We start from the raw sequence: 21,078 nt of genomic DNA, 5'->3' as shown, positions 1-21,078 counted from the left end.
GGGCGGGGGGAGCGGCGGCGACAGAGACCAAGGCGGGCGAGCGGCCGGTAGCGGGAACGGGAACCCCCCGGCGGCCGCTCCGGGTGTGTGCCGGGTGTGTCCCCGGTGTGTCCCGGGAGTACCGGAGGGTCCGAGGAAGGCGGTGCCGGAGCGCTGCCGCCGAAGGGGTGGTGCAAAAAAATAAGCGGGGTGGGGGGGGGGGAGGCAGCGGTGCGGCCAGCACAGAACGGGGGAAGGGCTGCCGGTAGCGGCGACTCACGTTTGATCTGCCGGGGGTTGCTCTGTTTCCTCCTGGACATCGCTCGGCGAGGGGCGAGCCCGGCGCCCCGGCTGGCGGCTGGGCGGGCGGCAGGTGGGTGGCGGCGGGCGGGCCCCCGGCTGCTCGCATGCCCGCCCGCCCGCCCGCGGGGCCGGGCCGGGCCGGGGCCGGGGCCGGGGCCGGGCCGTGCTCGGCGGAGCGAAGCCGCCGCCGCCGCCGCCGCGGGATTTTCTCAATGGGCGCCGCGTCCGGATCAAACCCGCCGAGCGCTCCGGGGGGCGGGGCCTGCGCCGCCGCCGCGGCCGCCCATAGGCCCCCGCCCCCCGCCGGACACGCCCACCGGATGGCGCGCGCGGAGGGGCGGAGCCGCCCGAGGGCGGGGCTAACGGCGAAGGGGGCGTGGTCCTCGGGGCTCGATCCCTGCGGGGGCTCCGTGATCCCTGCGGGGGCTCCGTGATCCCTGCGGGGGCTCCGTGATCCCTGCGGGGGCTCCGTGATCCCTGCGGGGGCTCCGTGATCCCTGCGGGGGCTCCGTGATCCCCGCGGGATCCCCAAATTTGTCCCCAGCCCCGTTCTGGGAGCGCCGGGAGGCCGCGCCCTCTGCTTTGGGTCTCTGACCCCACCCCGTTAGGTCGGACCTCCCTTTTGGGTTCCACGACCCATCTTCAGCATGCCAAAGACTCACTTTGGGGTCCTCGATCCTTCCTTGGGTTCCCCAAAGTCTCCCTTTGGGGTCCTCGATCCTTCTTTGGGTTCCCCAAACTGCCCTTTGGGGTCCTTTGTGGCGCTTCTGGAAGTTCCTGCACTCACAGCAATCCTCCCGTTGGGACCTCAGTGCTCTCACTGTGTCCTAATTCACCTTTCCCAGATCCTCAAAGCCTCTTATGGGGCCCCCCAAACCCTCCAGGGCCTCTCTTTTGGATCCCTCAGAACTCCTCCCATTTCCAGATGAATGGTCCAAACCCTCCCACTTGTGACTTCCATGGCCACCGTCACCCTGGCTCAGGGTGGGTGTCACCCCAGGACACCCTGGGGATGGTGTCGAGGTGCTGGGGGTCTCCCCTGGGCATCATCCTAGCCAGGTGACCTGTGAGCATGAAGAAATTTTGGGGTAAAACGTGGGTTAAACAGGAGCCACTTTGATTTTGGATCTATGATGGGAATATTTTCCTGTGAAAAATAACAATTTCTCCCAAACTGGACCTCGTCCATGCCCGATTTTGGATTGGGGGATTTGTCAGGGGCGATGGCTGGTGCTCCCCAAATAATGATGGAGTTTTTGGATCAATGGAGGGGGGTGGTGGGCAGAGCTTGGTCATCTCCCTTCTCCATCTATCCCCGGACATGGGATGTGCTTTTCTTCCCCCCCTTTTCTTTTCCTTTTTTTTGAAAGGGTTTTTAATTAACTTCCTGTTTCAATGGTGGGATAATGAGTTTTAAGCAGCACATGATTCCAGTAAAGAGGTCAAACCGGCAATGAGGATGTCAAAAGAAATTAAGTTAGGAATTAAGAAAATATCCAGGGGAGAAGAAAAGAACCCTGTGGAAGGAGGGGAAATGCTGCTGAGGACAAGGCTCTGCTGGTCCCCCCCCCCTCCCTTGACTGACCACCCCCCAAAACGATCCTGGCGGCGCCTTTCACCTCGGGTGGCCTCGAATCGCCGCCTTCCTGGAGACCAAACCCCCGGGGGAGCAGCAGCTCTGCTTCCAGAGCTTTTCCCTTCCTTCCCAGCCCGGCTTTGCCAGCTCCGGCCCAAGGAGCCCGGAGTGGCCTCTGCTCTGTGTCAGTCCTGATTGTTCTGACTCCATCAGGGGCTGCTGATGGGGAGCCAAAAATCCACCTCGATTTTTTCGGGTATCTCCAGCCTTCCCCCGGCTCGGCTCCGGGGATTTTGGGGCTGGGAGCGCTGCAGATCCAGCCGGTCCCTCTGGCACATCCATGGACCTCCCGTGGTATTCACCTGGCGTGTTTGCTTACGCCAAGATAATTGGACGACCATTTAATTAAACACAGCATCATTAATTGCAAGGATGTGAGGGGCTGGGGGTGAGTGATCACCGATGAGACGCCCAAATTTCCTCTCCCCGGGAGGCAGCAGGGGGACGGCGGCCGTCCCCGGCTCTTTGTGCTGGAAGAAGCAGTGGCAGCATCTCGAGGGGGCACGGGGACATCGCCACACCCTCGGGGGGTTGCATTCCCCCCCCAAAAAATGTCTAAAAAGCCTCGCTGGAGCCGGTGGGTGCTGCTGCCCCGCCCTGGGGAGCGAAGGAAACAGGTAGCAGTCCTTCCCCTGGCACATTCCTTGCCAATGTCCCTTTAATTCCCATTTTGGCACCATCCCAGAGCCACTTAGACCACCCCCACCCCAGGCCTGAAAATTCGCAGTCTCAACCACCACCCAAGGGCTGGGAAATCTCCAAATCCCGCGGCCCCATCCCCTGAGGGGGCACCCATGGGTGCCCCTGCACGGGGACAAGCGTCACGGCGGCGGTGACAGTGGCAGGGCTGGGTGTCTCCCCGCTCCCTTCCCGGTGCCGCGGTGTTTGCGGAGAGATTGTTACAGGGGGAGCCGAATAAATAGCGTGTTTTCCCGAGGAGTGAATTACACGCCTGCAGAGCAGAGATAATGCGGGAGCAGCCGTTCCCCCCATTGTGAGCGAGGTGACATCTTTTTATGGAGCTGTGTACATTTGTATTAGTGCCAATTAATCTGGCCTGATATTATTAGAGACGCGGCGAGAGGAGGTGGCGGCGCAGGAATGTCAATGGGGAAGAGCCCCGGCGCTGCCTCTGCCGGGTTTCGGTGCTCGGGGATGGCTCTGGGGGGATCTTGGGGGGGGCTCTGCTGAGCTCCCCAAGGGAACTGAGTGCCTGTGGTGGCAGCCGGTGGCACAGCCGGCTGGCACGCTCTGCCAAGGCTCCAAAACCAGCATTTTTTTCCAGCTCAAAATATCCTATTTTAGTGGTTTTTTTTTTTTTTTTTTTTTTTTTTTTTTTTTTTTTTTTTTTTTTTTGTCCCAAGAGGGAGAACTGGCACTACGGTGCCCCACCTGCAGAAGGGCCCTGCCACCTGCTGGCAGGACAACCTGGCCCTGGGTGTCACTTGTCACCAGCCTGTGGCCCAGCCTGGGGTGGCTGTCAACAGCCCTGGGTCCTCCGTGCCTTGGGGACATCTTGGGCATGGATGTCACATGGATGGGACATGGCAGGAGCAAAGCCTGGGCACGGCTTGGGCATGGTTTGGGCACGGCTTGGGCACGGCTTGGGCATGTCCCTCCATGACTTGGGCACGGCTTGGGCATGTCCTGTGCAGAGAGGCTGCCCTGGAATTCCGGGCTCCCGGGACCTGCGGTGGCAGCGTGAAAGGGTTTGGGATTAAAACAAATAGTGGCCGTGGAATTGTTTAGGTTTGAAAAGCCTCCAAGATCACCGAGCCCCAGCACTGCCAAGGCCACCACTGAACCCTGACCCCAAGTGCCACATCCAAGTGGCTTTTAAATCCCTCCAGGGATGGGGACTGCACCACTGCCTTGAGCAGCTGTGCCAGGGCTGGACAAACCTTTCCATGAAGAAATTTTCCCAACAGCCAGCCTAAACCTCTCCTGGCACAAATGATGCTGGGTGGAAACCAGGTGGGAATTTGTGGATGAGCAGCCCCCACATCCCAAATCCAAGGCTGGGATGTCTCAGTGCTTATTGCCTCCTCACTCTTATTGATCTCCTTCTGTAGGAATGATGTTCTAACTCCCAAAAGGAGCAACCCAGCCAATTCCTGGACTTCAGGAGCATCACTGCTGGCAGGACATGGGCATCCCTGGGGGTTGCATGGCTCCCGTGCTCCTGTTCCCACTCTTCACAGCCCCCAGGGCTCCAGGTTTTCCTGCATGAATTCAGCATCAGGGAGGCAAGATTCTGCTGCTGTGCCTGGTCCCTGTCACGCAACCCGGGGAGGAAGGTGGGAGCTGGGCTTTAAATTCCTGCTGTGCAAGGAAAGGCCAGATTTGACTCAAAAGCAAGAAAAAAAAAATTCTAAATCTTCAGCCCCTGCTTGCAGCGTGACAACCATGGTGGATCCCGTTATCCTCCAGGCTTTATGGAGAGGCTTAAAGCACCTCCGGCTCAGAAACTTGGATGTGGGGCTGAGAAAAGAAAGGCTGTCTGGATTTGGAGGGGCGGGTTGAAGAGCAAACAGCTTGAGGAAAATTTAGGGTGATGGCAAGAAGCCAAGAAATCCCCCTCGAGGGGCTCCATCAACGCCAGGCACCTCCCATCAGACCCACCCTGCTCCCCCTGGGGCTCTGGAGCTGTCCCACCCCTGAGGATGTGGATCAGGGTGCAGGCTGGTCACAAATCCCAGGGGGGCTGCAGGGCTGGGATCCCCAAATGTGCTGGGTCCCACGGGAGCCCCCCTGTGCTGCTGGCCTCCGCTGAGCAGGGAGTTAATCCCCAGCCGGGAGAAGCTGCCCAGCTTTGCATCCTCGCTGGAATTACAGTGACAGGGGCCTGCAATCTTCCAAGTGACAAACGCTGCCGGATAATGCAGGACTCAGCAAACCTGGGGGCTTTAGGGGGCTCAGAGGAGCCGATGGGTGCGGGGGACTGAGAGGGTGGGATGTGGGTGACAGCAGGGGGAAACAATGGGGGGAAAATCGACTCACATTTAGAGGGGAAAGGATTAATTAAATAATTCGGCCCTCAGAGGTGTGGGGACAATGCCAGCATCTCCCTGGGGAGTGGCATTCCAGAGGGAGCCATGCCTGAGGTGGGCATCACTCCTCTCCTGGGCTTCCATAAAATGGGTGCAGCTGTGGGAAAGGGTCCCTGCACCCATCCCAGGGCCCTGGGGACAGGTCCCATCCCCTGCACCATTCCCCTGGCTCCCAGGAGACTCATTTCCAGGTGCCCAGGTGATGAATCTGGAGGTGTGGGAGAGCTCTGGCAACAACCAGGCATGAAATTTTCCTCCTCCGCCCCGCAGGTTTGCTGCCCTGGTGAAATATAGCGCAGGGAAAACATAAAAGTCCCATTTCCAGCTCCATAATATTTCCTGCCAAAACAAAGTAAAATGTGCCGCCTTAAATTTTCTGCAAAATTCTTTTGAGGTTATTTTTTTCCCTAAATTAAGCCATACTAATTATTTTCAGCCACTTTATCTCCACTCTGCAACACACCAGGAGGGTGCAGGCGGCAAGCATTTTAAGCCTCCATAAACAAAAGAGTAGTTTGGAAAATAATTCTATCAATTAATCAAATTAATCCTGCAGTTTTAGTTACAAGCCCCGAGTGGCGAGGATCCCAGCCGGCGGTGCCGAGCTATCTCTCACTGACAGCGGCTCCGTGTTGTGATTGCGGCAGTAATTAAAGGATGGAATACACCGCCTTTGTGGCGGCTCCTACCCCGGCCCAGCGGGGCCTCAGAGGTCAGCTCGAGGACAAAGTGGGGACGAGAGAGCTGGGCCTGCACCGGCATCATCATCATCATCATCATCATCATCATCATCATCATCATCATCATCATCATCATCATCATCACTATCATCATCAGCAGCAGCAGCATCCATTGTCATCGCCATCACCAATACCATCATCACCACCATCATCATAAAATGGGGAGAAGCAAAATGGGTCCTTACCAGCACCTTCATCATCATCATCATCATCATCAGCAGCAGCAGCAGCAGCAGCAGCAGCCGCATCCATCATCGTCATCGTCATCACCACCATCATCATCATCGCCATCATCAGCATCAGCAGCAGCATCCATCATTGTCATTGCCATCACCAACACCGCCATCATCACCATCATTTAAAAATGGGGATGAGCAAAATGGGTCCTCACCCTCACCATCACCATCACCATCACTGTTACCACCTTCACCACAAATTGACCAAACTGGGCCATCAACACTTGGTCATGACTCAGCTAGGTAACCCCATCACCATCACAAACTGATGATGACCAAACTGGACCACCACCATCCCCAACTGATGGTGACCGGACCAGGCTGTTGCCACGGCCAGTTGGTAATGACCAAATTGGGCTGTGACAATCGCCAGTTCATGATGACTTAACTGTGCCATCACCATCATCAGTTGATGACCACCAAACCAGGCCACCATCACCACCACCATCACCTTGGGTTTTTCCCCTCAGGGACAAGACTCTCCTGCCATGAGCAGCACTCTGACAAAACCCGTGAGGAAGAAGAGCTGCAGGAGCATCTTCACCATTGAGAAGCTCCAACACTTTGCAAACCATTGAGGTGACTGCAGGGGCACCAAGGTCCTCCTCAGCCCCTTTACAGAGGACACCTCAAACACCCCACAAACACCACGCAGACAGGGAATTTCTGTGAAAATATTGGAATATATTTGAAAAGATTAATCATGGATGACTTTACAGTACCACCCCATGTTTTTATCTCATACTTTATTTAACAATATTAAAGAGGCACTTTAAAGCACACGGACAACATCATAAAACGGCGTTTCCTGCTCTCTCTCTCTCTCTCTGCTTCTCTGGACAAAATATCAAAATAAAAACTTTTGACAGAACACATTGCACCCAAGGTAAATTACCTACAATAGTTTTTTTATACAATACAAAGAATTGTAAAGATACATATTAACAGAATAAAGCCTCTTGGTTTTTTTTTTTTTTCCTTTAAACTCTAAAACAAAACAAAAAAAATCATTGCAGGACAGACGCAAAGTACTCTGACTGTTCATATCACATCAGTGCATTACTTCACCTCCTTGACTTGGGAGTATTTCAATAAAATCTTTCCATGTCCTCATTTGCACCTGAGATTTCTTTCTGGATCCAAAAGTTCGGTTGTAGAACGTGCTCGTTTAGTGTGACGTAACCTTTTCGACACTATGGAGTACCAGCATAGAGGAGTTTTTTTCCCTAAAGTTGCATTTTTGGCTTTTTTTTCCCTAAAGTTGGAAACTTTCTCCCTAAGTTGTATTTTTTCCCCAAGTTGGACTTGTTCCCTAAAGTTAATTTTTCTCCCTAAAGCTGAAAGTTTTCCCCCTTGAGTTGGCTTTTTTTAAAAAATTCTCTTTTCCTGCTCCGTTTTTTTTTTTTTTTTTTTTGGACAGGTAACAGCTTCTTCCTTCCAATTCTTCTTCTTTTTTTTTTTTTTTTTTTCAATCAAGGAAGTCTGTATTCACATTACAAATGAAGAATAGCACCAGTAACTGCATAGTACAAGCGGATACCTATAGAGCCACTACGTCAATACAGTAAGAGAGTTTAGAAGTGATACCGTTGAGGGAACTCGGACAGTACCGGTTTTCGCTGCGGTAAAAATTGGCACAGTTTTCTCGTTGCACAAAAAAAACCAAACCAAAACAAAAAAAAAAAACCAAAACCAACCCACAAACAAAAAGAAAAAACACACACACGCGCGCGCATACACACACAAAACCAACCCAAAAAACCCTAAAAAAAATCAGAGTTTGTCACAAGTGTCAAGGTGCAGTTTGCTCGCGGGGACGATTCTCCTCCTCCAGTCCCATCGTCTACAGTGGTCAAAGAGTGGCAGCTTCCTCTGGAGGGCTCCGACAGCCCCAGAACCCCAGAGCTAGGTCGTTCTCTTGACGATGTAGAAACAAAATCCTTAGGGATGGCTGTCAAAATATAGGACACTCGGGTCTTAATTTAATTTTTTAATTGTATCATCGCTTAGGCCAGCTCCCAATTAAATGAATTGTACGGGATTATTTGTGCAAAATCTTCAAGAAAAAAAAAATTTGCTTTCTACAGTGTACTGCACCTTATGAATAAGACGTCTACGGAATGAAGTTCATCTCTTCAAGTACTTTGTACAAAGATAACACAGACACCGACTCAAAAGGTTCTGAGATTTGCAAGTATCCTTATAACCTCAGCACTTCTGCAATAAAGCAATTGCTCTCGACGATTCAGTCTGCCCAAAGCGATTACAATTTCAGTTCATGAAAATCATCAGCAACATCAAAGTTCTAGCATTTGCATGATAAATCAGGTGAATTAAAGTAGATTAGTAGACACAAAGCAAACTATTTCACAGAGGCTGCAGTGCAAGTTCATTTAAGCTAGACAGAGAAATCATGCTACACAAACGAATTTAATGCTTTGATAATTTTTCCCTTGCAAACCCCATGAAAGCAGCTGAGGATCACCATAAGTAACTTCCATAAATTACTCTGAAGTATCTCTTCTTAAAGGAATTTTAAAGCTGGTTAATTTCTGCCCAAAGAGTTGGCTGAGCAGGTTGTTCTGGGACTCGGCGCTGCGGTAGCTGGCTGGCCCAGCCGCCTTGGCCCCGTGGGGGCCATGCCAGGAGCCACGCGGGGACGGCGCCGGCCCCTTGGCTAACACTTGGTGCAGGCTCTTGCCCAGAATGGCCTTCCTGCGCTTCACGTCCCCGTTGGCATGGCGGAGCTCCCCTTTCTTCTGGTTGTAAGGGTCCAGGGCCATCTTCTTCAGTTGGGGGCCCGTTCTGGGCTTGGCTCCCCCCAGCTTGCTGCAGTGCGTGTCCCTCCTGCCGGGGGACAGGGCAGGGGCCTCGGCGTTGCTCCAGCTGCCACGTTTGAGATCACCTGTGCTCTCGCTCCTGGCTGGGCATGGTGGCCGGGCTTTCTTCTTCTTCCCGTCTCCTTCCATGTTCTCCCGGGAGCAGGAGCTGCCCCGGTGGCTCAGGGACTTGTGTTCTTTCCTCCTCTTGGAGTGAAGTTTGCCCGTGGCTCTGCCTGGCTCCGCGTGGCCGTGTCTCGTGGTGTTGGTGGCCGCCTCACCTCTGGGCTGGTGGCCGCTGGATTTGCCGGGGTTGCCGCCTTGGTCCTTGGCATTGGTGCTGCTGTCCATAGCCTCAGGCATGGATTTCTCCTTCCCTGAGATGGGCTGCTGACCCTCCTCGGTGCTGCTGCTGCCAGGGCTGCCCGCACCCGGGGCAGTCTCACCACTCACGGTCTTCTTTGGTGGCACTGAATCTTTGGAAGCTCTGCCGAGTGTGGGTGATGCTGTCTTGTCCTTTGGGGGCAGGGGCTGGTGGGCACCTCCTGGAGAAGTGGGCTTGGCTGCACCTTCCCAGGCAGAGGCATCGCCGGCACTGGGGTTGCCCCATTTGTGGGTCTCCGTGGCTTGTGGAGACTCTGCCTTAGGGGAAGGAAGCTCTGGGACCTTCTTGGCAAGCTGGAGAAAAGGGATCCCATCCACGGCGTTGGTGTCTGCGCCAGGATTTTCCAGGATACAGGCCCTGTATTCATCTTTGTTGTTTGTGCTTGTTTTTTTATGGGCATCAGCACAGCCATGTTTCTGGGTCAGGAGGGGAAGGGACAGTTTTTGGTCGGTGGCCTGGTGACAAGCCAAGCCAGCAAGGTCCATGGGAAACTCAGGCGAGTCCAAGAAAGGAAGTGGTTTTCCATCAAAGGCTCCTTTCTCCAGCTCCTCGATGGACAGGCCAGTGATGTGGCCGAGCTCGGGGCTGCCCACAGCAGCCGGTGGCAGAGGTGGGGACAGGCAGGGCGGTGGTGGCAAGGGGTCAAACGAGGACTTCTCCATCTCTGCCAGGAGCTCCGAGAAGTCACCCACCAGCATTTCTGCTTTCACGGAGGGTTGGGGCGCTCCCAGGTCACCAGGTGCTGTCAGGAAGGACTCAGTGGGAACCTGCAGGCTGGGGCTTCCAGCTTCTACCAGCTGAAGGTCACTCGTGGCCTCCAGATGGACTGGTGACCTGTGTGGTGGGATCAAGCTGCCATGCTGAGCCACCTTCCTCTTCTTGCTGGGTGGCATTCCCTCCTGGAGAGATCTATCCTCCTTCACCTTCTCCCTGCAGGCAGCGCCAGGCCTCATGACCCCTCGGAATTTGAAAGTCTTGTTGCCGCCCGCCAGGTGCTTCTCCATGTGCCGGTCGTACTGCTCCTTCTTTGAGAAGGTGTAGTTGCACATGCTGCAGATGAAGGACTTCTTGATGACGTGCATGACATCGGCGCAGAGCTCGCAGGCGTACAGCGTGGTGTGCTTGATCTCCTGCTCCTCCACCACGCCGTGCTCCTGGCTCAGGTGGCTGCGGAGCTCCTTGGTCTCCTGGTAGAACATGGGGCACTTGTGGCACAAGTAAATCTTCTGCAAGCTGTGCACGACCAAGTGCCGCTGCAGCTTGAAGGGTTTGGGGAACTGCTTGCCGCAGTGATGGCAGTCCCGGGAAGGATCCTTGCAGTCTGGGTGCATGGGGACAGATTTTGGGGCGCTTTCACTTTTTGCCGCGTGCTCCGGAGACGGGCTGGAGGACGCTTTGGAGGAGCTGGGCGCGGGTGGCTTCACTTTGACGCTGCTTTCCAAGGGCTCTTTCATCGCCTTCTCCTGCTCAAGAGGCAACTCCTTGGGGCTCCTGCTCTCTCTGCCAGGGTCGCCGTGCCGGGAGGACCTGCTGGGTTTCCGACACATGATGGTGTTGAGGAAGTGGGTGACAGCAGCATTATCCTCACCAAAGCAGCCCGGCAGCCCCATCACCGATTTCTGCGCCTGCCCCTTGCGCGCGAACTGTGTGGCATGTTCCCGCAGGTGCTCGTTGTACATCCACACGTCGGAGATCTCCTTCAGGCACATCCCACATGCCCACAGCCCCGCTTTGTTCTTGGCGTGCTTCTCCTTCAGGTGGTCTCGGAGCTGCTCCCGGGAGCTGAACTTGCGCTGGACGCACATGTAGCAGGTAGGAGGAGGGGAAGGATTGTGGGAGAGCTTGTGGAAGTCCAGCTCCCCCAGCGTCAGGAACCACTGGAAGCAGACTTTGCATTTGTACTGCTTGTCTTTGGTTTTGATGGTTATCTCCCCGCGGTTTTTCCCCAGTTTCCCGTCTTCCAGCTTGCTCCTGTGCTTGCCCGACTTTGGCTTCAAGCTCGCAGCGTTGTCCTCGCCATGGCCAGGAAGATCCTGGAAGAAGCACACGTCTCTCATTTTCAGCTTTGCGTTAAGCATCTCAATGTCGATGGTGTGAAATTCGGGGGAGTCCGAATCCCCGTTTTCCTTGGCACTGTAGGACTCCTCTGCCAGGTCGGGGGGCTCGGAGTTCACTTCTTGGAGCGAGTGCTCATCCTCAAGGTCCATCAGAGGCTCAAACATGTCCTCAGCAGAGAGGCTTTCCCCCTCCTTCTCCAGACTGCCCCAGATGCTCAAGCTGGGGACGCTGTCCGCGTGGCTGTTTCGGCACAAGAAGGTCAGCATGCTGTCCTCCAGGTCGATGTCCTCCTTCCCTTCATCAGTTGCCTCCTGGTCCAACCTCAGCTCGATGCTTTCAGATCCGTCTGGAGCAGCATCTCCGCTCTTGGCCTTGCTGCCATGACACATGTTCAGCATCAGGGCGTCGTCAACGGAGATGGTCTCGTACTCACAGGGGTCCTCCCTGGTGACACAGCTGGTGTCACTCAGGTCAGAGGCCAGGCGGATGGCAAAGAGGTCGATGGCCCCTGCTGGCTGCAGGCTGGCCTCAGGGACAGGTCTGGGTTTCTTGCTGCGCTTCCCGTACACCCGCGTGCACTTCCTCCGGGCAAACTGGTCATCCCTGGGGAACAGCTGGGAGAACGTGGAGTCATCGTCGAAAAAGCTCTGGAGGTCTGAGGTGGCCGTGCTGTCCTCGCAGTGCTCCCTGCCTGGTGGCACGTCTGCCTTCGCCCACCGCTTTGGCTCTGCAGGAGGAGGGCTGATTGCCGGCGTGAGCCGCAGAGCACCATGCCCAGAAACACTTTGGGTGGTTCCTAAATCATGGTTCTCTAGCAGCAGAGCCCCTTTGGCAGGAGCTGTGGGACCCTGCAGGGCACCGCTCCAGTTCCTGGTGTCACTGCCTGCCGCAGGACTGTCCCCTGCCCCAGCATTCACGTCCTCTGTGCCATCAGCACCACCATGCTGCTCTGTGCCCACCTTGCCCCATCCCTTCGCCACTTGCTTCACAAACCCGCTAATCCATTTTCTGCAAGCCTGCGTGTCTTCCACTGCACCTGGATCTTCCACCACCCCAGGACAGGTGACAGTGCCTGTGGCTGTCTCCTTGCTGGCCATCTCCTCTAGAGACCCCATCCTACTGCCCTGGTCTTCCCCAAGCTCGGGTACACAAGGGGGCTCTTTGGGGTTTTGGGGCTCCTGGGCTGCGCTGGTCCTGTTTGGCTCCTCTGTGGAGATGCAACCATCTGGCTCCTGCAGGTTGTCCCTGATCCCGGGCAGGCTGGAGCTCAGGGCAGCAGGACCTGTGTTCTTCTCCAGCTCACAGGGACCACCGGGCTCACTCCTGCTGGGAAACACCTTCGCTTTCCTTCGCCTCACTTTCCTGTTGAGCTGCTTCTCAGAATTGCTGTTCTCCTCTCCAAGGTCTTTGCTTTGGCTCCTCCTGCCCTTTTCTGCTTTCCTGACCTGCCATCCCAAATCTAGCTTCCCAGGCGCTGCCTCTCCTGCTCCCCCCATCTCTGGGCACGGTTCCTTTGCCTTCCCCTCCCTCTGCAGGACCCGTGTGCGGTGTAGATCCTGGGACATCTCCAGAGAGATCACGCTGAGGTCACTGAGCACTCTGCTGACCACCTCCTGCATCTGCGTGCTGGGCTCCTTCTCCAGGTCCGGGAGTATTTTCTTGGGAATGTGTTCAACGGCGGAGGCTGGCACCTGTGAACTGCAGGTTTTGTCTTTGGCTGATGCCTTCAGGCTTCTCCTGCGCACCTTTTGGGCTGCTTTTGATGTCTCGTGAGCAGGAATCAGAGGGGACCTGGGAGTCTTGCCGGGCTGTGGCAAACCACCATTCTTCACCTGGTGCTTGACAGCTTTGTGCCTGGTGAGGCCAGGCTTGGACCGGAAAGTGGCTGAACAAATGTCACAGGTCACCGGGAGTCCATTGGGCTTTTTGCCTTTGTGGAGTTCATTTTGGGATGGGTCTGGAGTACTGCTGGGTGTGTAGTCCTCTCCTTGGTCCGCACTGTTTAACACACAGCCCCCAGCTTCTGCAGCCCCATGGCTTTGGGATTTCTCCCCTTTCAAACTCTTTCCTCCACTCTCTGTGGTTTTGGAAAGACCAAGTCTCACCTCTGCTGCTCCTGAAAACTCGTGGCTATTTAATTCAGCAGGACCAAGATCTCCAAGCCTTGGAAGACCTCTGCTGAGGGCAGCTGACACGTCCTGAACAGCAAAACCACTGGACAGACCCTCTGGTTCGCTTTCATGGTTATCCCTGACATGAGAGCAGTTTTCAAGCTTGTTTTCTTGGTTTATGTTCACCTCCCTTTCTTCCAAGGACAGAAGATCCGCTGTGGGCTGGGTTGGAAAATCCTGGGTCTCTGGAGGGGTGGAGTTAATGACGGTGTCTGTGATGGCACATCCTTGGTTTTCTTTCAAATTCGGCGGCACAGCACCGGTGTTTTCGGGGATCTCTTTCCCACCCTTTTGGTGGAAAAGCGGCGAGCAGGGAAGAGGACAGTCCTTCCCAGGGGGTTCCTGGGGACCACCCATCTCCAAGGCAGAGCCCACCAGACCATCACCGTGCAGCAGAGAGCAGGGTCTCACTGTCCCCTCTCTCCCAGGTGGTTCCTGGAATTCCACACCATCAGGGAGGTGATGAGGACGTTCCTCAGGCGCTTCCATGGGCACAGCCCCGCAGCGATGCAGCGAGGGAGGGAAGGTGGGTGCCCTTTCCCACGTCCCCTGCTCTGCTGGGCTCAGGGTGTGATGGCTGCCGGCCTCGGGAGTACAACTCTTTGTGACGAATGAACTCGGTGCTGCAGGCAGGGAGGAGATGTATTTCCTCTCATCCGAGAGCTGGGTGTCAAAGCTGGGGACCTCTCCCCCCTCGGCCCCACTGCTCTGCAAGCATTTGAGGTGGGAATATTTGGCTGGCAAGAGCAGGCTGGCTGGGGATTCCGTGTAATGACAACCACTGAGGGACAACTCGCCACTCCCCTCTCTGGGAACATCTGCGCCGACTGTGCTGGCTTTTATCTCCATCCCCAAGCTGTGATCCTGGTGGAGATCCCCCTCAGAGGGACCAAGGGGGCTGACAGGGCTCGTGGGAGCACTACCCTGGTGCTGTGCCCCCTTCCCCACCCGACTCCTTCCCAGCTTCTCTCCCTCTTCTCTGCCCAGCATTTCTTCCTCCAGCAAACCACGGCCGGGGTGGGATTGCTCATGTTTCCTAAATGCCAAGGTCGTTGCGCTGTTATCTCCCTCCTGCTCTTCCCTGAGCTGATCAGCTTTCCTTCCCTGCCCTGGCAGCGAGGTCACGGCGGTGCTGCTGGGTGGTGAGAGGTCATTACGCTCCTGGGAAACACCATCTGCAGGGATATTGATGTCCCTCAGCTCCGGGCCTTCATTTGCTAAGTGCTGCAGCTCCGTTACGTTATTTTGCAGCTCCGGCTTTGCTGACGTGGATTGTTTTGCATGGTAAGAGTCCTCTGCATCCAACGAGTCCAGCTGCTTGCATCCACCGGGAGAAAGCACTTCTTTCCCTGGAGAAACCACATTCCCAGAGCTGCTTCCAACGGGGATATCCCCTTCCCCTTGGGTCTGATCTTCCCCTTCCGAGGCACCGCCGCCCTGCTCCCTGTGCTCTGTCTGGACGTGGGTGGTGGGAGAGGGGAGGCTGGGAGCCAGCAGCCCGGGGAAGCACGGCATCAGCAGCTCCTCCTCGTTGTTCTTCACTGTGCGGGCCACGAAGAGCTGGAGCTGCTGCAGAGGGTTGGCAGAGGTCTCCTGGGGTGCCACCATCATCTCCTGGGGAGGGCGGTCGCTCTCCTTGGGCACGCTCAGCACCTCAAAGAGCAGCACTTTGGGCTTGCTGGCTTTGTCACTGGCTGCAGGGCTGTGATAGGTGCTGGGACTCTTCCTCTCCTCCGTTTCCTCCACCAGCGCAGGCCCACCACCACCTCCCCCTTTGAGATCCACAGCATTTTTCGCTCTTTTGGGGGGCTCAGTCCTGCTTAAGGACTTTTCTTCTGTATCTGGGACCTCTTTGACGTGAGGTGAAAAGGCCAGATCCAAGGCTGGGGCGGGACCTTGCTGAATGCCAAACTGAGGCTTAGGGTTTGGAAGACGGGCAGCAAACTTCTCCAGCTCGGCAGGATCGGTGTCTGCTCTCCCTGGCACAGGGAAGCCCTTGGCATCGCACTGGCACGGCAGGGATGGCAGGGGGTCTTTGGTCACTTCTGCTGCATCCACGGTCTCGGGGAACACGGAGTGGGTGACAACAGGAGGGCCCTTTGTCACAGGGCCTGTATAGATGGGAGCCTCTGTTTGCTCAGTTGTGCTTGAGCCAGGTAGATTTTTGGAGGAAGACCCATTTTCCACCTTCCTGAGGTCTCTTTCCTCCATTCCCTGGAGCTGCTTGCTGTTGTCTTTGGAGCAGAAATGGTTTGTGGCCAGCGGGGCTGGGACGCACATCCCGGTTCCCAGCGAGCCCAGCTCCAGCGGGCACGGCCAGGGCTCCCTGGGGCTCTCGTAGTCCTCACAGGTGGTCACCACGTTGGGTTTCTCCTCTGCCAGCCTGTCCCCAATGCAGAGACTCGATGTGCCCAGCTCACCTGCCAAAACCAGTCCTTTGTCCTGGCCCGCCTCTGGTTCTCCCGGCAGCTCTGGGAACCGCTCGGCCCCCTGCGCCCGCAGGTGCATGGCCACATTTGGCTCGGATTTCTGGAGGCTGACGGACACCTCAGAGTCCAGCTTGCTGGTCTGCAGTTGGCTTTCCAGCTCCGTCACCAGGCGCTTGATCTCCAGCTCGTCGTCCGAAATGTTGCTCATGAAAGTCACGTTGTAATCAGCCATCCTGTCCGGCAGCGGCAGGGACAGCTGGCCGCTGGGGACAGCTCCTTCCTCGGGGAATTTCTTGGCCGCTGGCTTCTCCACGGAGAGGTTGTGGAACTGAGTCATGTCTTCTGGCAGCATGGGGGCCACCTCCTCCATGAGGGTCCAGTCTTTCTCAGGCAGGAAGGGAGGGTAGGGCTGCTCGAAGGGCAGCGTCTTGCGAGAGGCGTTCCCTGGGAATGCTGTCCCATATCCATCCTTGCCCTCATACGGATCGAACTCGGACACGGGCAGCTCCCCGAATATCGACGAGGAGTCGAAGCTAAGCGGGGAGGACACCTTGCCCTGCGGGATTTCCGTGGTGAAAGGGGAGATGCTGGAATGCTTCTGCTCGAAGGAGCTGGCGCTGATGTCATCCCGGCACAGGTACACGTCATCCATGTGGGAGGAGCCCAGGGCTGGGGGCTTTGGGAAGAGGTTGTCCTCGTAGTGACCGGGGAGGCCTTTGGGATCAAAGAATGTGTTGTCACTGCTGACATAGGGATTGGGTGCCTTGGCAGTGAGCATCATTCCCACTGCATCCCCTCCATAGGTGGGAGCTGGTGTGGGATAATCCTTCCCACTGTCACAGAGCCCCTGTCCCTTCATGTATTTGATTCCTCCCTCTGAGCAGGTGGCACTCCCGTGACCAGGACTCGATTTGTTATCGCTGTGGGGTGGAGCAATCACCTCCTCCATGTGGTATTTCAGCCCTTCGCTCGGGAAAGGGGCAAACTGCTGCCTCTGGTGGTTCACGGTGAGCTCAGGGGACCCCTGAGCCTGCAGGGTGGGTTCTGCTGCCTCACCAGGGAGCTTTGCTGCTCCTCTGGGCTCTTCCACACCCTTCTTACAGGAGAAGCTGGCAGGGCTCGTGCCTGGGGTGGCCGTGATGGGCATTTGCCTTTCCTGGGGCTGCGGTGACGGCTCCTCCCTTGCACAGTCTGTGGCAGCAACATCTGGTTCAGTGCTCGGCCGTGTCCTGGAGCCTGCCAGCAAAGGTTTGGCTGAGCCAACCCTCCTGCTCCCTCTGGGAATGTCCTCTTTGCTCTCCTGGCGGGTCTTTGGGCTGCTGTCCTGGGGAGGGCTGAGCGGAGTCCTTGGCACAGGGGCTGGGCTGCCCGAGCGCCTCCTCCTCTGGGTGCCACCCCTGTCACCAGCCCCACCAGCGCAGGGTGGGCTCGAGCCCATCTCTCTGGTCTCGCTGTGGTTGCCGCCAGCAGATGAGTGGCTGCTCCTCCTTCGGGCTCTGGCAGCACAATCCTCTTTCTCAGCATCCTCCTGACTCGGGACATCCCCGTCCCCCTGTGCCTCCCTTGTGTGACTGTCCCTTTTCTGGCTGTAGCTCCAGGCTGGGTCTTTCTCTCTGGCTCTCTCACTCCTGCCCAGGCGTTTCCTGCTGAAGCTGTACTTGCTCCTCGCCATGAACCCCGTGCCACGCTTCCTCCTGCCCCGGGGCTTGCTGCACTCTGTCCCCTCCTCATCCGAGTCGGACACGTAGTCGTATTCCCGCAGCCCGCCCTCCCTGGCGGCTGCCAGCGGCCTCTGGGTGGCCTGGGGGACCTGGGCCTGCTTGCTGCTCTTCACCTGCAGTTTGTGGAGCTTGTTCTTCTGCTGCACGATCTTGTGGATGAGCTCCTTGCTCCACGTCCCGCTTCGGGGCTTCCGCTTCTTCACGTCCTTCATGGAGAACCGCGGTGGCTTGGCGCTCTTGGTGGCCACACCCGGCCCCACCTCGCTCTTCATCGGGGGGTCTTGGCTGGGTTTCCTGGGATGCTTCTGGTTGCAGGTGCTGGCTGGGGGGACGCTGTTCTTCCTGCCTGCCCTCAGCCTGGCTGTCCTCTCCGCTCCCTCTGCCGCGGGATCCGGCTCCTGCGGTGCCACCCTCCGTGCCACCCTCCCTTTGTGAAGGTGCTGCTTTCCTGCCCCTCTCTTCACCTGCTCCCCTTGTGGGCGGCCGTCTTCACAAAAACAGCCAGCCTTGGCCTCTCCTGCTGCCTTCTCCTCCGCTGCCTGCTTGGATTTGCTCTCGGAGGCCGGGCCTTCCTTGGCCTTGTGGGCCATCGCCCCGCCAGCAGCCTTCACACCCGGCAGTTCCTCATCAGTGAACACATCGATGAAGCTGCTGTCGATCTCCGGGTTATCCGACTGGTATCCCAGGCCGTTGAGGGCCTCGGTGATCAGGCTGTCCAGCTTGGCATCGTCGATGTCCAGGTCAGAGGCGCTGAGGGGCAGGGAGCCGGCGGCCAGGCCGTGGAAGAGGCCGCCCTTCAGAGTGTCCTCCTTGCCCTCGCTTTTGCCTTCCCCGTCCAGCAAGAAGTCATCGCCCTTGTTTAAGGCCAGCAGGTGTCCCTGGGGGTCTGGAGAGAGCGTCAGGCCGGGGGCTTTGGGAGGCTCTGGCGGAAGAGCTTTCTGTGCCTCGGCAGCCCGGGGGGCGTCCCGGGGCTCCCCCTGGGCAGCGCAGAACTGGCGGTGCTGCAGGAAGGACGACAGGTTGCTGTAGTTCTGGTCACACTGCCTGCAGGTCAGCAGCACGTCCAGCTGGTCCAGGCTGGCACTGCTCAGGGAAGTGGCCAGTAGGTGATGGGAGGAGTAGGGTGGTGGAGGCTGCTCCCCGTCCAGCCCGTCCGAGCATCCCTTGGCCACGTCCCCGCCGGGTTTGTGGAACGGGCTGCCCGGGGCACATTTCAGGAGGGTGTCGTCTTTCAGAGCGTCCACAGGGAAGCTGAAGGACTTGATGGAGTCCTGGGGGTGGTAATGAAGCGGAACCTCGGAGGGGTGGAGGGCTTTGCTGGCATCCTTGGCGTGGCAGGGGTGCTGGAAGAAGGGCGAGGAGGTCAGCGCTCCCGACATCTGGCTGTCCTCGAAGCCGGGGTTGAGTGGGCTGCTGGACATGGGGGACAGCGACGAACAGGTGCTGCCACACGTGGGGTTGGGGACAGGGGACGGCAGCGGGGACTCGCAGGGGGAGGCAGCCACCAAGGATGACGGTGGCAGGACCAGCCCTGAGCCCGACGAGCTCCTTGAGGGAGGAGGAGCTGCTTGAGCCATGCTGTAGAACAGGGCTTTGCTTCTCGAGTCGCAGGCAGGAGAGCCTGGCTCCTTCCCACTGTCAAAGGAGAAAGCTCCCACCACGCTGGGATCTCCCCTCTGGAGGCTCTCTCCTGATAACAGCTTCTTGCCGTGATACCCCGGAGAACTGCTTATGGGGGGCCCTTTCTGGGCTTTCCCCTGCCAGTCCGACGTGCCCAGGGGGAAGGGGAGCTTCTGGCTGCTGATGTGTCTCGACAGCTCCAGCCTGTTGGCACCGGGCACTGCAGGAGGGAGGTGCATCTGCTGCCAAGGCAGCCTGGCATTCTTCTGCCTGTGCTGCCTCTGCTCGGGGCCAGACTGGCACTCGAATGAGAACTGGTTTCCAACAGGGTTTGAATAAGGTGCTGAATTCTGGTCCATGGGAGAAAACGCCTTCGCGGCACCTTCCCAAGCTTGCACAAGCCGGGGGTGGGTGGGTGCCGTAGTGGGAACGCTCGTCTCGAAAGGCACGGCTCCTGCGCCGCCGCCGCTGCCCGCGGGGGAGCTGCAATAGGCCTTGCTCTGAAAGTGCACTTGGGACAGGGAGTTGGGTGGCACGGCCCTTCTCAGGGGGCTGCCCTGCACCAGCAGCCGCGGCCCGGGGGCGCCGTCCTTGGCCGGGCCTTGCCTCTTCCCCACCGGCTTCGGCATGGCGGGCGAGTGTAAACTAGACGGAAAAACAGCTCGGTTTTCTTGGAAAGTGCTTGGGGTTTGGTCGATAGCACCAGACGACGGGAGAGCACCAGTGGGGTCGGCGGGATGCTCGGCCCTGCCCTTGCAGCAGGACACGGCTCCGTGCTGCAGGGCCGGCGGCGGCGGGTGCAGGAAGGGCGGTGGCGGCGGCGGGGCGGCGGGCAGCCCGTACAGCCTCCCCTCACTCTCGTAGGAGCCCCCGCTCAGCGGCTCCTCCGGCCACTCTCTGGGCGATGAGTGGAAGGCGAAGGCAGCGGGAGCCAGCTGGGCACCACTGGTGGCCATCCCCACATCCAGGTAGTCCTGGCTGCCCGTGGGGCCGCGGAACGGCTCCTTGCCCGCGTCGTGCAGCAGCTGGAAGGGGAACTGGCACGGCAGAGCCCCCAGGCCATGCACAGAGCCTTTGCCGCCCTCGGAGAAAGAGCTGGGCTTCTGCACCGAGATCCCGTAGGTAGCACCGGCGAAGCTCTTCTCTGGGGAAGGCCACGACTCGGCCCGGTTTGCCTGGAACTCTAAATACTGTAGCTGCCCATGGGTGCCGGGGCTCTTGAGGGGGATGCCGGCGGCGGGGGGCTGCCCCTTGGGGCCCAGGGAGGGCCCGGGCTGTGAGGTATAACTGGCGGAGCTCCGGCCGCCGGAGGCGTCGGGGAAGCAGCGGCTGAAGCCGAGTTCCTCGGGCCGGAGCTCGGCGTCGCGCTGCGGGACGCTGGGCACGTGGAAGCGGTAGCTGCCGGCCGCGGGGGTCACCTCGGGTTTTTTCGGGGGCGTCACCTTCTGCTGCGGGTAGGCGATGCCGATGGTGGGGCTGGGCCGGGTGCTGGCGATGCTGAGCCGGTAGAGCTGCTGGTGGCCCCGCTCGCCCTTCCCCGAGCGCCGGCCGCGCTCCCGGGCTCGGCCCTTCCCCGGCGGGGACAGCGGGCTGCCCTTGACCTCTCCCCAGGCGCTGTCATTGCCGAACTTGGGCCTGCACTGCAGCGATTTGAAGTCGATCTTCCCCGCTTGCTGCGGCCGGATCACGGCTTCCCGCTGGCTGTGGGGCTCCTTGTCCTTGGGGCCGGGGAAGGGGGATGTCCCCTCCCCGCCCAGCGCCCTCCCATCCTTGTCTCCGCAGCCTTCGCAGCCCAAGTCCTTGTCGGGCTCTTTGGGGCCGGCCTCAGTATCGCGGATGGTGTAAACATGCTGGGTCTCTCCAGTCATGTTACCGAGGAGGGGACAAGGCTACAGAGCCCCGCTGTCCCGTCCCGCTGCGAGCTGCCGTGC

At 58.1% G+C, this 21,078-nt stretch overlaps 2 protein-coding genes across 2 annotated transcripts in view; both read right to left on the bottom strand.

Moving 5' to 3' along the window:
* ZFPM1 (zinc finger protein, FOG family member 1) overlaps positions 1-397 on the bottom strand; it is a 34,492-nt gene extending 34,095 nt beyond the window's left edge. Inside the window, exon 1 of the mRNA XM_066194749.1 lies at positions 260-397. Within this exon, the coding sequence (XP_066050846.1) occupies positions 260-299 (40 nt within the window). The 5' untranslated portion in view covers positions 300-397. The remainder of the gene's footprint in view (positions 1-259) is intronic.
* Positions 398-6,588: 6,191 nt separating this feature from the next.
* ZNF469 (zinc finger protein 469) lies at positions 6,589-21,015 on the bottom strand. The gene has a single exon (XM_066194748.1). The coding sequence runs from the start codon at positions 21,013-21,015 to the stop codon at positions 8,449-8,451; it is 12,567 nt and encodes a 4,188-aa protein (XP_066050845.1). The 3' UTR covers positions 6,589-8,448.
* Positions 21,016-21,078: the final 63 nt, after the last annotated feature.

The sequence above is a fragment of the Chamaea fasciata genome, unplaced genomic scaffold, assembly GCF_029207755.1.
Source record: "Chamaea fasciata isolate MVZ Bird 193981 ecotype frontalis unplaced genomic scaffold, bChaFas1.0.hap1 SCAF_12, whole genome shotgun sequence".
Classification (NCBI taxonomy): domain Eukaryota; kingdom Metazoa; phylum Chordata; class Aves; order Passeriformes; family Sylviidae; genus Chamaea; species Chamaea fasciata.
Note: the sequence above shows the minus strand (reverse complement) of the source record. Positions and strands in the feature narration are given on the sequence as shown.